The following is a 17,859-nucleotide window of genomic DNA, read 5'->3' as shown; positions in this document are numbered from 1 at the left end:
CGGGTGCTTGGGGCAGCCCCTATTGGCCAGACGGCACCGAAATATTTAACGACGGATGTGGCTGTCTGGACGCACCCTGGCTACACTGCAGCCCTCGCCTGCAAGCTGCCTGGTGCTCGTTAACCTCGCCTGGGGCGAGCAGGGGGCAGAGAGAGGGCTTGTGCTGCCTTGGGTCTTTAGGGAAAGACCCCCTGCATGCAGGGGAGATTGTGCCTCGGATCCGAAGTGGTTTGTCCCCGTCATGTCTGCCCCTGCCCTCTCTGCCCGCCATCCCACCATCCCTGAGCCTCTCCCCTGACTAGAATTCAGTTTTGGCGGTGCCTCCTTTATTTACCTTTAAACGCACAGAAGTGGGAAGTTGAGTTAACAAGACGGCGAGGAGTAAGATAGCAGGTCTGTGTAATAACAGGAAATCCTGTCAACTGGGGTGGTGTCTCAGCTGGTCAGCCTGGGAGGGAGAAGGGGTGAGATAATATAGACCAGTGACTGGTTCCCCATTTTTTTTTTCCTATTATGGCTCTTTTTGGCTTGTGATTGAACTTCATGCTCTGTTTCCCTTTTTGGCCGGGTCCCACGTAACTCTTCCATTCCCATCATCTCCCCAGCTTCCTCCTCGCTGGATGGCTTGTGGTGTTAGCAGCAGAATTCTATTTTGCAGTGAAACCCGGGCACCCAAGTCCAGAACGTGAAACAGACCGAGCGGGGGCCACTGAGGCTGGGGGCTGCTTTCATGTTTGTTCCAAGTACCCGCAACTGTTTTCCCCAAAGCTCTGCCTCCACCTTCCTACCTTCTTACCCAGAGGGGTCTGGCCCTGATATACTGCCCCCTTTATGAGTTTCCGCAAGTCCTTAATCCCAGGCGTAGGAAATGCTAGTTTGACTGTACTTGTAAGAAGATGCTGAGAAGCGGCGATGGTGAGTCCTCGGGACCCTGGGCTTTGGGGTTCAACAGACCTGTGTGAATCGTAGTGGCTTGACGCTTCCTGAACCTTGCTGTGTGCCAGGCACGGTGCTCGGAACTTGATGAGGATTAACTCATTTGACTCTTGCGATAAGCCTGAGAAGCAGGTATCCTCATCATCTTCATTCCCCAGTTCTAGTTTAGGAAGTGAAAGTGTGAATGACCAATGAATCTGCCCTGGCTTTTGCTAACAACAGCTACTAAGTGGCTGTCAGGACTCAGGCCCAGGCAGCTCCGTGCTCCCTGCTCTCAACAGGACACCTGTCATCTCTGGCCTGTGCTTGTTGGGGTCAGTTTCTTTGTGTATTAAAAAATGAGGATATTACTGCTACCTTTCGGTTCTGTTTTAGGCGTAAATGGAGAAACACATTATGTTGTTGACAATAGTATCTGGCACCCATCAAGTGCCCAGTAACCTCTAACTGGAAGAGAAAAAGGCTCCATCCTAGGAGCAATTTGTTTACTGTTCCTTATTGCGATGATTATTTTTTATTTCAGTAGGTAATCGCTTTGCTGTTGGCAGGGAAGGGACCCTAGGAAAGAGGGGAAAAGCAGAAGGCGGGCTGCCAGGTTCTAGGCCCCAGCCTCCTCCGGATATCAGGAATGAGGATTTTCGTCTTTTCCGCATCGAGGCAACCACAAACCACAGGCTCTTTAATTCGGCTGTCTCTCTCCTGCTTTTCTCTTCTTCCTTGTCCTTTACCAGTCAATTTGGTACACTTAGTGAGTGAGGTTACAGGGTGAATTGTCCCTCTGCAATTTTGGCCTACGTATCTCTGTCTCGATATTTTTTACTCTCAACTTTAGGGTAAGATGTACCCCCGTGTCCCACAAGAAGGTGGCCCAGACAGGAAGCAATTGTTGGCTGAGCTCTGTCTGTTTCACCCCTCTCTTCTAGCATCCAGTGCCACGTCTAACACATAACAGGTTTTCAGTAAATGGTTATGATTTGAGGAGTTAATTAATGGGGCCTCTGTTCTCTGTGAGTTGTTCTTTCCTTTTGGGGGACATAAGGAGAATGTGACTCGTGAGCGGAGGAACTTCTGCCAAGTTCCACTAGAGATGGTGTGTGAGGACAGAGGTGTCTAAAATCCCCTTTTCTCAGTTCAGCAGAGATAACACTAGAGGTTTTCGAAAGCTCTCTTGCCTTGCAACCCAATGCACGCAGCATAAACACGGAGTATAGAAGTAGATGGTAGATTTGCAGCGAGACTCAGCTGTGGTCTACCCACAGGTTGGCTTAGGCAGCACTGCTCCGCCAACCTGTGGATAGACCCCGGGCCCCCTTTCCTCACCATTGTGTTATGTAAGAACAGAGGTTCTCAGGGTACCAGCTTGAGGAGGCTGGACAGGCAGGTTCCTGGGACTCGTGGCATTCTCTGTCCCCTGCACAGCCCGCTTCCTGATGCATGTCCTTGATAGGGGGACTCACGCCCGTGATTCTTTCTCAGTTTCAGGCCGTCCTGCAGTCAGTCACCTTGGTTGTGGTGATTGTTGTACTTTAGAATCTTTTAAAAAATTGTTTTTGAATAGGATTGTATTCACATGGCTCAAAAATCTTAAACATATAGCAAGGTATACAGTGGAGTCTCCCACCCCTGTATCCCAGAAACCAGTTCCCATCCCGCCCCTTCCCCAGAGATAAAGATTATAACAGCAGCCTATTGAGCATCCTTCCAGAGTTTCTTGATGCATGTATGTAAGGGATGTATGTGGGAACATAGCTGGCGAAGCTGGACGCTTTATACCAGGTCCACGGATTGGACTCGGGTCAGGTGGGGTCACATGGCATCTGGGGACAGTGTGTGCCTTGAACTTCAGAGAATAAAGTTGGGTAGAGTGTGTGGTTGCCCTGCTTAATTTCCAGCACTAACTTCCAGCTTCTCCGCTCTCTTACTGGGGGGATGGGGTGGAGAGGAGGGCACACAACCTAGTGCTTTTATTTGTACACACACACACACACATTAGTGACTTTTTATATATATAATTTTTTTAATGCATGTCTTTTTGTGTGTGTGTGTTTAAAAAATGAAGGAGCTATATATTTCAGTTCAAAGGGCCCACAGGAAACCAGACCATATTATAGCTAATACAGACTCGAAGTGCAGTAATTGCCCACCCAGGACATTAGCATCCCGACTCAGATGATCAGGTGGCGTCTTTACTGTCCAGATGACTCTATAACAGCGGGGAGGGTTTTGAACTCGGGATTTGATAAAGGGACACATATGCAGTTCTCCCGCTGTACTTGGTCATGGTCCATTATGTGTAAAGTACATAAAGCAGATTCCCACATCTGTGTCGGGTTTCTCCTCAGCAGAGAACTAGTCATCACCCCGTCCCCGTCAGCGTGGCGGAAGGCACCGCTTCACGTTCTGCTGCTTTATTCTTACCCACGACGGTCCTAGCGCTGCTGCTGTGGCTGCGTCTAGCTTCAGAGTCCTTTCTGCTAAGTCTTTGTCTTGGCAGTCGCATCATCTCCTCTAGCTTCTGCTCCGTCACTGGCTGATTTTGTCCTCCCGTGACACTGTGCAGAGTGCTGGCCTTGGCTGTGGCTCTCTGCAGCCTTGGCTTCGGTGTAAGGGTGCCTCCCCCCTCCCCGTGGGGTGCAGCCTCCTCCTGGTAGGGAGGGGAGAAGACCTCTTGGATTCCTCAATTGGTAGCATCATGTTTCACCACTGTGACCCATCCTGGGGCAGTCGTCACTGGAATAATCACCTCCAGCCCCAGTGTACAGTTTTTACGCCAGCACAGCTCCCTCTTCCCTGTTGTTCCAGGTGGCTTTTGACCTTGATGGCCCCCTTACCCCTGACCTCTTTCTAGTTCCATCTTACCCGTGGCATCTCCACGAGCACAGTGTTTTCCCACGTGGGTTTCTCGGGACACCAGGGCAGCAGCGTGTCATTTGATCTCACAGCATCGTGAGTACCCGAGCGATCCTTGGCAGAGGCTCTGCCCTGAGTGGCTCATTATTAGGACTTGTTTTTCCACTTTTTCGTGAAGCTTGGCATCTTCACCTATGTTTTTGTTTTCTTTTCTTTTCTTTCTTTCTTTTTTTAAGAGATGGGGTCTTGCTTTGTTGCCCAGGCTAGAGTACTACAACCTCGACCTCTTGTGCTGAAATTATCCTTCTGCCTCAGCCTCCCTGATGGAATTATAGGTGTGAGCTGCCATGCCCAGCCTCACTTATGGGCTTGAGACTTCCCAATGGCCACCAAGACCTTGTTAGGAGGTGTTTCTGTCTCCTGTGGTCAGAAGCAGACTCTTATTACCTCTTCCTGTTCCAAAGCCTCCTCTTATCCACTCAGGGCTGGCTGCCCACTTGGTTGCTGTTTCCTATCTGAGAGAGGTCTCTGCCTCGAAGACCAGCAATGCCCAACCTGCTCTTAGCTCAGTGCCTTTTGACAAAGGCTTCCCCGTCGCTGATGAGAGCTGCCCACACCTGGGAGAACCCCTGGGTTGTGTTGATGGGGTGGCCTGCCAGGAGCCTGCCATGAAATTGGATCTCAAAATGCAGCGTCCACCACAGACGCATGTTTGCAGCTCTCCAGGGCTCTTTCTGGTACAGAAAGTTAGGTCATGGGTGTTTCTCTCTTCCGTCTCAATGCTATTGTACCTGTTGTCTGCACAGAACATCTTGCTGTAGCCTCCTGTTTACCCCTCAGTGACGTGTGTGAACGTGTCCTGGGGGGAGGGAATACCAGGGAGGGTTGTCAGAAGCTTGAGCATTTGTTCCTTAATAACCGTAGCCGTGGGTTGAGTAAAAGCAATCATTTGAAGTCAGGAAGAGTTTGCTCCCTGGGGAACGCGTTGGCTCTGGGAAGCCAGTTAGTCTTGTTTTGAGCTGTCTCACCTCCTTTGGATCACACCAACGGCCCCATTATTTGTCACAAGGAGAAGGAGAGCTGGTTCCATAGCTCTTATTTTTTTGTGGGGGGCGGAGCACTTAAGATTCTTTGAAATAATCTTGAGTATATTTATTAATGTGTGCTGTCTATCCACCAACCCCCGAGAGTAGAGACTCCAGAGAGTAGAGCCCTTACCTGTCGTGCTCACCTTTGTACTCCTGGTGCTAGAACAGCGTCTGGCCCTCAAAGGGCAGCTCAATACTAGTCTGTTGCTGGATGAATACAATCTCCACCCCCCTGCTGTGGTCCCCTTTGACAGTTGCCTCCGTGTGTCAGGGATGAGTGGTGAGACCACCCCGAACCATGGCACCCAGTGGAATTTCAAGTCTGAGAGTCCCTGATGGATTAGGAGGAGAGACAGGGTAGGGTTACAGGAAAAGATGTTGGATTTGCAGAAGGACTGGGTTCAAATCTTGGCTCTGGCTTATTTGGGGGCCCTCTGTGGGCCTTGGTTTTGTTTTTGTCTGTATAGGAAGAATAATAATTAACTACCCCACATGCACACATACCTCACGGTCCTTAAAGAATGTATGAAAAATGTGATTAAACTATAAAGTGCTCTGCAGATGTGGAGGATTGCAAAATGGTGATGGCCTCTCTCTTCCTTGCTGCTTTTTGCTTCATATGAAGCCACGTGCCTTGGGCTGCTCCTGCATATCCTGTTAGAGTTAGGATTTCTGGTGGCTGCCCTCTTCAGATGGTTACTTTCCCAGAGTGAGCTAAGGAGCAGATCTTCTAGGGCAGGCATCCTCAAACTACAGCCCGTGGGCCACACATGCGGCCTGCCGAGGGCATTTATCCAGCCTGCCGGGTGTTTTTGCAGCCGCTGCCTGTCCTGCTTAGCAGCCGACTTGTCCCGGTCCACAGTGCGCATGTGTGGAATGTGCACCTCACTCTCCAATGGCCCTCCAATGGTCTGAGGGACAGTGAACTGGCCCCCTGTTTAAAACTGTTTAAAATGTTTGAGGACCCCTGTTTTAGGGTTTCCATCACTGCAACTCCCTGATGAGAGTGGGGGCTGGGCGGGTTATCAGGTCCTGGGAAAGTGCACTCCTTTCTTAGGCCTGGCCCCAGCCCTGTGCCACTGGCGATCACATCGTCATTGTCAAGTGCCGTGAGCTCATCACCACGAGCTGTACCATCAAGGGCTGCTTGACGGTGTTTCTCTCTCCCCAGGCGGCTGTTGAAGAGTGAACTTGGATCGTTCATTACAGACTATTTCCAGGTAAGCCATGTGGGTCTCGGCATCCGTCATCATGCATGTGGGCCCCTGTACCTGAAGGGATGGCCAATACTGTGCAAAACTGGACATTCCTGCCTCCAGACCTACATGCTCCAGTCCCTGCTGTGTGCCAAGCACTGCAGTGCAGTGGCTGCAGAGGCCACCAGGCCAGTGTGGTCCCTGCAATTAACAGACACTGCAGTCTTATGCAGCAAGTCTCAGGACCCCTTTACATTTGTTAAAAATACATATATATATATTGCTTATTTGAGTCACGTCTGTCTGTCTTTACCATATTAGAAATTAAATCTGAGAAGCTTTCACACATGTCTTAATTCATTTAAATAATGTTTATTACATAATAGCACAAATAGCATTTCCCCCCCTTGGTGATCATTAGTTACAGCAACAAATAGCATTTTATGAACACTAACTTTGGGAATAAAGAAGAGTGGCATCGTTTTCTGTGTTTGCAAATCCCAGCACTGTCTTGCCTCTTAGGAGAGAGCTGGAGTCTCATACCGGCTTCACATTCAACCTGTTGTGATATTGCCCATCATGTAGCCTCAGGAGAACGCAGTGGAAAAGGCAGAAGCAGCTCAGTGTTACTGAAAAAAATTGTTTTGACTGTGTAGATCCCTTGAAAGGGCCTGGGGGAGCCTCCAGGGGACCCTGGACCAACCACACTTGGAGAGCTATTGCTCTAAGGACATTCTCTCCCACTCCCATGCTTGGCGTTTAATTGGATGTAATTATGTGCGCCCCTAAGCCAAGTTATTTCTTGTCACTAAGCCTCCTGGTGTGTTCTGTTAAAGATAGATCAGACAATCAAACTTCCCTCCTCCTTATACAATATCCTCACGGGACTAATGAGCTCGAGGTTCCAGGTCCAATTAGAGGATAGTTTCTACTCTGCAGACACAGGCAGCTTTCCTGCCTCTAATCAAAGGCATATGGTGGTGGGGGCGTGGAAGGCGTTGGGTGACAATGAGTAACTAACAGGGTGACACCTTAGTGAAGTCAGAATCCCCGGCTCTCACTTATTTGCTGAGTGGTCTCCAGCAAGCTGCTTTGCCTCTCTGTGCCTCAGTTTCCTTATCTGTAAAATGGAATAAAAATATGACTTACCTGATGAGGTTATGGTATGGTTTGCATGAAATAACACACAAAGCACACAGCACATAGTGTGTAGGGGGTGGCATAGGGTAGTGGTCAAGATCATGGCCCTCACAGGCAGACTGCTGGGTTCGGAGCCCAGCAGAGCCACCTACTAGCTCTCTGGGTTTTGGTTCTATTTTTGTAAAACACGGGTAATATTAACAGGACCAAGCCTTATGGGGTCGTCATGAGGACTAAATAAATTGTTATTTATAAAGTGCTTTGTAAGCACTTCATAAAGAGTAAGACAGGATGGTAAGTGTTTATTAAATTTATGCAGGTGCCTATGTGTTATTATTCTAAAGTGTAATTGATCCCTTTTAATGGGAAAGTAACATTAAAATGCATAACATCTTGGTTCAGGCTGGCGATAGTATTCCGAGTCCAAGTGTTATTGCATACTTTTAAGACAGTTTAAAAAGATTTTAGGTTTTAAAAATAAGGCAGGCATCCTTTTATCCTTTTTCTTTGCAAGATTCAGGAAGCTTAAACTTTTTTTTTATGTGCACTTTAAAAGAATGACAAATGTCAGTTGTTTAAAGACACAAACACACACAGCAGAAAACGACTCCTCTAAATCTGGACAAACCGAGACCCAACAGAAGCCTGGAACGCGTTCGGGTCATATGTCTCCGCTGCTTGGAAGACAGACAGCTCCTGCTCGGGGAGAGACAAACATAAAGATGAAGAAAGAGATAATTAGTCACAAATGTGAATCATTTCGGTTGCCCTTGACTCAAAGGTCAGTCTTGGCCTCGCTTTTTTCTCTTGCTGTCTCTATCGATTGATTTTAAATCCAGCTACAGAGAAGTGGTTTTTCAATCAGTCCTGGAGAAACCTGCTGAGCTGAGCTGCCTTCCTGCTTGACATTTAAAAGAGACACGGTTTGGTGTGGTTTAAAATGTCAGTTGTCTTTTGGCACGGGGGGCTACCCCTCCGACGGGTAGGGAAGGGCATTTGGGTGGGGACTTGTTTATCTGGGAAGCCCTGAGGTTTTCGGGGGCGGTTAATACTGCTTACAAAGCTTGCGTGTTACTCAAAAACTAATAACCACTTGTCATTTCCTATCTGGAGCATAATCAGAGACGCTGCTTGGCAAATGCCGGGTCTCTTGCAGGGAGGGGAGTGTGGGATGGGAACTGGTATTCAGTTTTGAATCTGGGGTTTTCCTTATTTAAGGTGCTAAACTGGAAAGAGGCTCTCCTAGACATTTTTTTCCCCCAATGTATAATAGATTTTAAGTATCATATGGCACAGAGCTTTTTTTTTTTTCCTTATTGTGTTCGGTACCCTACTCCCTACACAGTCCCTGGTACATAGTAGATGCCCAGTAAACATTCTTGGGAGACAGGATGGGAGTATCCACCCCAGATACCTGGAATGATTTTGGATGACACACGCAATGGCATTCAGCAACATTCAGCTGTGGTTAGAAAGTGTTGCCCTGTTTTATTTTCTCTTAGCCCTTAGGATTGTGCTGGAGAGTGTCCTGGGTTGGGCCATTGTATCCTTTATACTCCTCCAGGACTTGGCACTCTCCTTTGTTTAAGGAAGTAGGAGCGGGCCTCAAACTTAGTGTCTTCAGCTGGGGACACTGTCTAGTTAGGGTTTCATGACATTATTTTATTGGCATTGAGGTGATCATTCTACTTTTAGTAAAGGATGTTGCTATAGTTTCCTTTTTAAACATATTTAGGTTTTTAAAAAGTGGATTGATTTAAGAAAAATAGTATGCAAAGAATAATATGGTAGGTGTCCCTGGCTATGGCCCTAATCGGGAAGGTGGTTCAAGAGAGACTCGGGTTTGGAAAGCCCAGGGCCAGACACTGCTAGAAAATGGGGTGGTCCCAAGCCCTTCACTCTACAGAAGAAATCTCCATATGAAGAGGGAAATCTGGAGGGACAGCTTGTCACACTGACTGCCACACTAGGAAAAAAATATTTTCCTTGGGGCCATGGTGTTTTATTACAAAAATAGAATAAAAACTTGGGGAAAAAAATGATTCTTTCGAACTTAATGAAAAATTTAACGAAAAACAAAATTTGACTTCTATTCATTTAATCCACATTTTTAGAATTGTCAATATAGATTGTAATAATAAGTACGTCAATAAGTAAGATTTTCATGAACCAGCAGCAGCTTTTGCCCAGGTTTTGCTTCACGAGGCCCTGGTCTGAAAACTAGCATGAGTTATATACAACTCGCGTGGCAGTTAATGTGTTCTAGAGGTAAGCTTGGCCTTCACATTGAACTCTCAGATGGAGACTCATGAGAGCAAGGCAGAAGGGGTTCCAGAAAGTATATTCCCCCAATAAGGGGGTGGAGGAAGGTCTGAGAACAAATGAGGACCAGAACCCAGGAGTGGACAGGGAAGCCACCAGAACCATGGATGTGGTTGTTCAGGAAGGTGACAAGTGGGCTCCCTGGGTGCTGGGTTCCTCAATGCCGAGGCTCAGATGGTCGTGCCCAGGCACCTGCGTTCAGCAGTGAAGTCTGTCCCCTCCTGGGACCCTGACCCCCGACTCAGAGCTTACCACGTATGCAGCCATCTCCTTCACTCTGCTTTTGAAAGTGAACATTTTGATTTCATAGCTTTAAAGAAAGACTCACAGAAAGAATAACCTTAGTGAAGAATCATGAAAATGACCCAAGGGAAGGGCAAGGGACAGCAGGTAGGAAACCAGTGTTCATATCACATCTGCACACAGAGAGGACAGGCCGTGTGATCTACAGGGGCCTAGAGAGATGTCCCTAAGATACTGGCCAGGAGAATCTCTGACATCGCCAGTATTGATTTTTCTTTTCTCTCTGTTTTGAATTGTGCCCAGGAGGAGAATCGGGGTTTCCAAGAGGAACTCTCCATTCCTGTGACAGCTCTGAGGGATAATTGGTTCCTTGTAGTTTTTGAAACTGATGATATGAAATGTACTGCATTTTTCCATAGCCTAATTAGGTATCTTGGCGGTTCAGGGCATGGAGGTGCTTGCAGATTGCACTTCCTGCCATTCTGCATCTGCTGGCTGCGTTGGGTTTATTAGAAACTTTTTCTCAAGCCCAGAAAGTTCAGTCCTTTTCGTTGGAACTAGAGTTTTGTTTGATACAGAAACTCAGGCTAGAGTCAGTGGCTGCGAATGAGTTAGCGGGAAGAAAGGAAACTTAGCTACCATGATTGCCCATAGGTCATGGATGCCTGGTAGTGTTGGAGACATACGTGCATGTCTGTGTGTGGGCATGCGTGTGTACATGTGCACGCACATGCATGTGCACACATATGTGTATGTATATTTACTTTTCCATTTGTTGCTCAAATCTTTGAGAATCTCAGGAGGCTGGTTTCCCTTAGCTCATCATTATCAGAGGAGTAAGAGCTTACAGCACATGGCAGAGAGTGACGGGGGAACCCGTGTGACATGTCCTGGCCACCATGGAGTTTACAATGAAGACACTGCAGGGATTAGACGTGTCTATACAGGTGACACACAGCATAGCACTAACTGAGGTAGCTGAAGTAGACTTCCAAACAGGCCCAGAATAAACAAATACACTTTGTTAGGGATGAAGATAGGACTTGTAAGAATTCACGGCAAGTTGGGTGGAGAGAAGATGAAGAGTGGTGAAAATAACTTTTGTGATTTTCAAATCCAAATCGAAGAGGGGAAAAAAGTTCCAGCTCTTCTTCGATCAGCCTGGGAAGGCTACTCTTACAAGAGGATTCCCCAGATGGAAAAGGAGATAGTTAGGTAGACGCAGGGTAGTAAGAAGAATCCCACATACCTCTGCTTTGAAGGTAGAATCGAGGCCTTGTCTACCAAGGGGCTTTGAACAAGGGGATCTGGTGGGAAGACAGGGACAGCAGACAGGTTATGTTTTTAGGTGAGAAGGTCATTAGAGGTTGCATTTTGGATTCGGCCAGTACTTGGAAGAAAGGCATCGTGGAGTTTGTAAACGTGGGACGACCTCGAAGCTCCCAATGGCCACTATGAGGGGCGGAAGTAGCCCAGGGGCTTCAAGATGCATTGCTCCCTGTGGGACTGCCCGCCAGCCAGCCGTCTCCTGAGCAATTACTTGAATTTCATGCAATTATTTGAGTACCTTTTATTGTACTTTTCTCATACTTTATGAAGCCAAATGGAAAAATGGGTCTTGAAATTGATGAGCACAGGTCCTAATGTAACTGAGATAAAGATGAAAATCCATAGGCTGCAGAAACGCCACATCTTTAGCTTCGTTGGACTCAGGTTATTGCACATTCGATTGTGAGAGAAAGGAGCACGTAGATTCAGAATGCTGAAAATATATCGCCCACAGATGAGCTCTGAAGTGAGCTGTAATTAGGGAATTTATAATCCTTTTTTTAGCTCTATGGGGACAGAATTCCTCCTGTACCACTTAAGTGTGGTGTTCTACATGAGTGCGTATTTTCAGGAACCCATTACGTATGAAATCAGGTGATTTCTTGAAGACTAGGCAGGGAATGGCAGGAGCCGGTTTTAGGGCATTGGTGGGGCAGGCGTAGAAGGCAGGGGGTGGGGTGGGTGTTGGAAACACCGTGGTGTGAAAATACGTAGACACGTTCAGCAACTCAGTGGGCATGAGACGTAAAGACTGAGTGGGAAGTGTTGGGAAATTTTGTTCAGTATGGGTAGCGACAGGGCAACTTTCTCTGAGGCTGTTTGCGAGCTGTAAGGAGGACAAAAGTAATGATAGCAAGTAATGACAGCTAACGTTTTCAAGAACTTCCATGCCAGGTGTTGTTCTAAGTCAGTGATCCTCAGAGTGCGGTCCTGGAGCCAGCAGCATTGGTAACACCTGAGAACGTGCTAGAATTGCAAATGCTTAGGCTCGATCTCTGGCTTATCGAACTAGAAACTCTGGGGTTGGGGCCCGGCACTCTGTGTTTTAGTGCATCCTCCATGATTCTGATGTGTGCTCAAGTCTGAGAATACACCAAACATTTCTCCAGTGCTAATAATGCATGTATTCCTCCTGACAGCCCATGGGGAAGATCCTGTTACTATATATGCCTTTGCCCCTGAGGCTTAGCGAAGGGGTGATTTGTCTAAGATCACACAGCTAGTGAAAGGTTCAGCAAAGATCCAACCCAGGTCATCTGGCCATAGAAGAAAAATTTCTTGGATTATACTTTCAATGTTAAAATGCCCTCAACGCATCCCCTGGAAAAACAAAAAAACTCAGAGAGGAGGAGTTTCAGGATTATTTTTTGTTTTGAGTGTCTAGCAACTCAGACATGGACTGTTTTCCTGTTTCCTTGCAAAAAAAAAAAATATTTTTTTTTAAGAGATGGGGTCTTGCTCTGTCACCCAGGCTAGAGCACAGTGACTGATCCTATCTCACTGTTGGCTTCAACTCCTGAGCTCAAGGGATCCTACTGCTTCAGCCCCCTGGGACAGGTGCACACCACCGTGTTTGGCTACTTTTTAGCTTTTATTTTTGTAGGGATGGAGTCTTCTTAGGTTTCCCAGGCTGGTCTCAAACTCCTGGCCTCAAGTGATCCTCCTGCCTTGGCCTGCCAAAGCGCTGTGATTACAGGCATGAGCCACCGTGCCCAGTGCAAAAATTTCTTTCAAGCTATAATTCACCCTTTAATTATCACTGAAATGGTGCTAAATGAAGAAGTAGCATTAGTACTGAGTTTCTAAGCTGCTTCAGTCTCCATCTGGGGATTTTTCTCTAGTCTCATCACACCCACATTACCAAGATTGGTTTATTAGGAACTCTCTGGCCCCAGGGGCGAGTTGTGTTTATAAGACGTTTGGTTGCTTATGAGGAAGGCATCCAGCTCACAGGAGAGGTAGACATCATTAGTGGTGTTGGCTGGCCTTTTGGAGTCACGGAGGGAAAAAAGATGGAGGTGGCCCATGATTTTCATCCCTGGGTTCATGCCAACAACAGGAACCTTGGAAGACATTGATATCACTGGAATCAAATGCTTGGAGTGAAATTGGTTAACGGAGGTTCTTGGTAGGCAGAGCAACACAGCTCTGCCCCTCTGCGGTAGGAAAGAGTGTCTCATTTGGGAGTGGAATCCACGTGGGAACCAGGTGTTCCCATGCTCGATGTTGAACATGGACAGTGGAGAGGAAGGCCCAGCTGGATGGAAGCCTGTGGTAGAACCTAGTTACCTGGCCTGAGATTGCCAAGACAGCTGCTCCCAGGATCTAAACCTGAAATGGATCCCATCTCCTTTCTCTTGTGGGCAGGGACATAAGAAACCTCTCCAAGGGCAGGAGAGCATGGTGGCTAAAGGCAACCAGCTTTTTGGCCAGGTAGGACTGGGTTATGATCCTTGCTAGAACACTTATTAGCTGTGTGACCTCAGGCTTAGTGCTTTACCTCTCTGAACCTATTTTCTTAGTAGTAATCCAGTTGTAATCATAGTAGCTATTTCATAAGGTTGATGAGCTTACTAAGTGAGATGACATATACAAAATGCTTGGTACACAGCAAAAAGCCCAGAGAGGAGGAGTTTCAGGATTACTGAAACAAATGATAATGTGTATCTTAGTATTTTTATTATTATTGCCAAAGTAAACCAGAGGAATGTAACAGGGGAAAGATATGCGTTTGGGATTCAGACCAACCTGGGTGCAAATTCTGATCTCACGTTTGCTAGTTGTTTCTCTGAACCTCAGTTTCCTCATTTATAAAAAGGAGACAGATTTGTGGCAAAGATAAAATGTGACAGTGCATGAAAAGAGTCTAAGACAGTGGCTGACACAGTAAAAACCAGTAACGGACTCTACTGACATTCTTACTATCATTATCATCATTACTGCTGAAGCGTTAGACATGATGGTAGCAAGCAGCCTTAGCGTCTACAGAACTGTGTGGAAAGTTATGCCCACTGGGGAGATGAGGTTACCCTTCTTGGTGACCAGTTTTCTGTGGGCTCCTCTGTCTGGGTAGGGGAGGTGCCTGCTTGGCAGGAGGCATATGCCATCGGCAGGCCCCACACCACGAACGCCCACCCTGTCCTCTGCTCTCCCCGCCTATTCCAGTCCTCCCTCCATGATGAGCTGGGATGAGCTGAGTCTTTCCTACCCGCTAAAGACTGGGCGGCTTGGGATGCCTCTCCCCAGACATCCTTGTTTGCATTCTTCCTAGCTAAGCCTCATTTTTCTGTTTGCAGCCCATTTTTCTATTTCATAGGAAAAAAAAAAAAAAACCAGACATGTTAGCTGGGGTTTGTTCACTTCCAGATTCCTCTGCCACTTCGTTAAAGTGCTATTTATTCCATGTCTAAGTTCATTTACGGGGTCGGGGAGGATGCATTAAGTAACAGCGGGCCCAGGTCCAAGTCCTAAGTCATTTCCTAGGTGGCTACTGTTTATTGTAACTTTTTTTTTGGCTTTGAAGCCTTTGAGTCTTCTCCAGCTCTGTTATGTGCAGCCCCATTACCCCTGCTCAGCTGTAAGCATTTACTCAGATCCTTCTGGAGTCAGGCATTTGTCAGGGGATGAGGGTACTTTGAGATGAAGTCCAGGAAGAACAGTCACTTAGAAAGACAAACAATGCAAGTGCAAGCTGGTTTTCTTTTCTTCTCCCTCCCACCATTTGAGCAGGCCTCAGCCTCACAGATGTCAGGTTGGCGTGTCCGCAGATGAAGTGACCAGCAGACGGAATGGGCTTCATAATTTGCAGGGCCCAGTGCAGAATGCAAATGTGGTCACCTGCTGGGCTGGGGGTGTCCATCTTCCCTTCCCACCCGTCTGCCATTGCAACCTATGGTGGGCAGGTAACCCCAAGAGATTGCAACCATTGCACTGGGTCACTCTTGGTATGTAGATTGGGGGTGGTGGGAGCACCTGGTGAATCACTAGCAAATGCACCACAGTGCTGCCTGTCCAGGGGTACAGGGTGACTGCCAGCATGCCTCTCCCCACGATGCTGCAGGATATGTGCCTACCCCCACCTCTCCCTGCAGCAGCAACTAGGCCCCCACCAATATGACCCTGTCCCCTTGGGAGTAGGGTGACATGAGTGGTGGGGCCCAGGCACCAGGGCAGAGGAGTGGGTGCCTGAAAACCCCTCCCAGGATGTGGTGGGAAACAAGAGCACAAGTGAGTGGAGGCTCCAGACCCTGGTGCATGCTCTGTTGTCCCTTCAGACTTCCCTATAAAACCCAGATAAAAATATTAAGAATTGAAGACGGCAACCACAGAGCATGTGAGTGGAGGCCTGCAGAGTGCAAGGCCCTCAGGAATTCAAGACCCTTTGGGCCGCAGATTCCCAGGAGAGGAAATTGTTGCTCAGTTTGAGACCCATCATTGAAGCTGGGATATGAAGCTGGGCTCAGTTGTTGGGGCATGAAGGGGCATAGCTCCCCTGGGTGGATGGTGGGCAGCTCTCCAGGAAAGAGGGGCTGGGGGCCTGGCCGACCTAAAAGATCCTTACTCCAATTGCATGTGCTGCTTAGAAGGTGGATAGTGTAGAGACTCAGCTTCACTTGTGTGTGTTTCATTGCAATTTGAGGGAGGGAGATCCTACTTCTAGCCTCAGTTTATTCAACTGTAAGATAAGAACAAAATGTACAAGCTTCTGGGGAGGAGGTAAATAGTTTCAAGATGGTTTTGCAAGATGCTTTAGTTTCCTAGAAATATGAGTCCAGGCAAAAACTTGATTTTTTTTGAAGTGACAAGGTCTTGCTCTGTCACCCAGGCTGGAGTACAGTGGCATGATCATAGCTCACTGCAGCTTCACACTCCTTGACTCAATCAATCATCCTGCCTCTCAGCCTCCGGAGCAACTGGGACAATAGGTGTGCACCACCATGCCTGGCTAATTTTTCTTGTTTATTGTAGAGACAGGGTCTCGCTATGTTGCCAGCTCGTCTTGAATTCCTGGCCTCAAGCAATTCTCCTGCCTCAGCTTCCCAAAGTGCTGGGATTACAGGCATGAGCCACTGAGCTTTCTGTGATTTTGTTTTTCTTTAACAAAGTTAGTGTATTCCTATACAGGGTCACTCTAACTTTTATTTGAGGTTCCATCTGCCATCTTGAAACTACATGGTGGCCAATTAGTTTTTAAAATCAGGTCATATCTGTGAATATTAATTTGGTTTATGTGTATCAGTTGTAGAAATGTGATAGTACTTTTGATAAAATATTCTATTAGTACATTTGATAACGGCCCTTTCATTACTGACTCTCTACCCTGCACTCCTTTTATGAAGAAGTTGGGCTAAGATAGTAACCGTTACCATTGCTACCACCACCACCAATTACTGAGCATGTAAAATACTGTGTGTGTGTGTTTATGATTAATTCTTATAAGAACTTTATTTCTAGTATTATGCCATCTTACAGAATTTAAGACTCAAGGGAAATTAACTGCAAAATCACATAGCTAGAATGCAGCTGAGCTGGAACTTGAATCCCCTGTCTGATACCCAAGTTCCTTCCACTCTGACGTGCATGCTATCTTCATCACTGTAATAAGGTTTCAGGGTTTTATAAAGGACAGTGCTAAGGAATGCATTAGGTTTTTTGGTGAAATATTTATCACCTTTGCTCCTGCCTCTCCCATAAGCATAGGCCTTTGGCAGTCGAATAATGTGAGATGAGTGGAGAAGTACCAGCCCATCATTGGTCTCTGAGCTGCTATGACCTGCAAAGAGGCTGCTCCGTGTCTTACAGGGCCAGCTGTAGCCCTTCAAGGGAAGGAAGAGGTCTGGGTGGGAAGACTTGCTGGAAGGTAGCAAAGCGAAATGGAAAGAACATGGTTTCTGGAACCAGGAAGACCAGCTCTGTCTCCCGTGGGCTGGCCTCCACACTGACTCAGTGAGGATAATAGCACCAACCTGATAGGATTGAATTAAACCACAAGGAGGCTGCAAAGCCTAGGATACACACAGGACATTCAACAATTGTTAGTTGCAATTGCAAGAAGACAACCGTACTCCTTCTGCACCTTCCCCAAGCACATGCTGATCGACAGGCACATACTCACTGCTGCTTAAGCTTTTGCACGCAGTCTCTCTCATGCTAGCGTGAGAAGCCCAACATTGATCATGTTTAAAACTATTATGTCTGTATAATTTCCCATTGTCTCAATGCTCCCTTTTGTGAGTTTAGGTCATTAAGGGCCTCTAAGGACACTGGGTGTCCACAGTAGTGAATTCATCCAAGCTTGTGTCATGCCTCTTCCCTGGTTTGGGGCATGAGGGTGGCGTGGTTGGCTTGGGCTCTTATCTTACTTGCCTGTTCGCTATGGAAGTCTCGCTGTCTTCTCCTGAGGCCGGGGCCTTCTGACAGATCAAAAGGCTTCTTAAACTGGGAGGCATGGCTGGCACACGAGTGCCTGGAACCCTGTGCCCTGGCCCGTTGGGAGCGGGAGAAGGTTTGTCACTCATGCCCTGGAGCTAGCTGCCCCACTCTTATGTTCTCTGTTCTCTTTTGGCAGAACCAGCTTCTCGCAAAAGGACTGTTCTTTGTGGAGGAGAAGATCAAGCTGTGTGAAGGCAAGTACCAGGCAGCCCTCAAAGATCCGGGCCTCTGTGACTCAGCCTTTGATGTTGAGACAGCTCAGGCACTTCTGTCCAGACGTGGCAGGCTCCAAGAGAGGGATTCGCCCTGTCGGTTTCTTCCCC

At 47.3% G+C, this 17,859-nt stretch overlaps 1 protein-coding gene across 3 annotated transcripts in view; it reads left to right on the top strand.

The window, feature by feature from the left end:
• PRR5L (proline rich 5 like) overlaps positions 1-17,859 on the top strand; it is an 86,656-nt gene that overhangs the window by 28,041 nt on the left and 40,756 nt on the right. For all 3 annotated transcript variants that reach the window (XM_012738740.3, XM_012738741.3, XM_012738742.3), the window contains exons 4-5: positions 6,046-6,094; positions 17,673-17,730. In XM_012738740.3, the coding sequence (XP_012594194.1) occupies positions 6,046-6,094; positions 17,673-17,730 (107 nt within the window). The remainder of the gene's footprint in view (positions 1-6,045; positions 6,095-17,672; positions 17,731-17,859) is intronic.

This window comes from Microcebus murinus, chromosome 4, assembly GCF_040939455.1.
Source record: "Microcebus murinus isolate Inina chromosome 4, M.murinus_Inina_mat1.0, whole genome shotgun sequence".
In the NCBI taxonomy this organism is placed as follows: Eukaryota; Metazoa; Chordata; class Mammalia; order Primates; family Cheirogaleidae; genus Microcebus; species Microcebus murinus.
The sequence above is the reverse complement of the archived record's forward strand: the minus strand, read 5'-3'. Positions and strand labels throughout refer to the sequence as shown.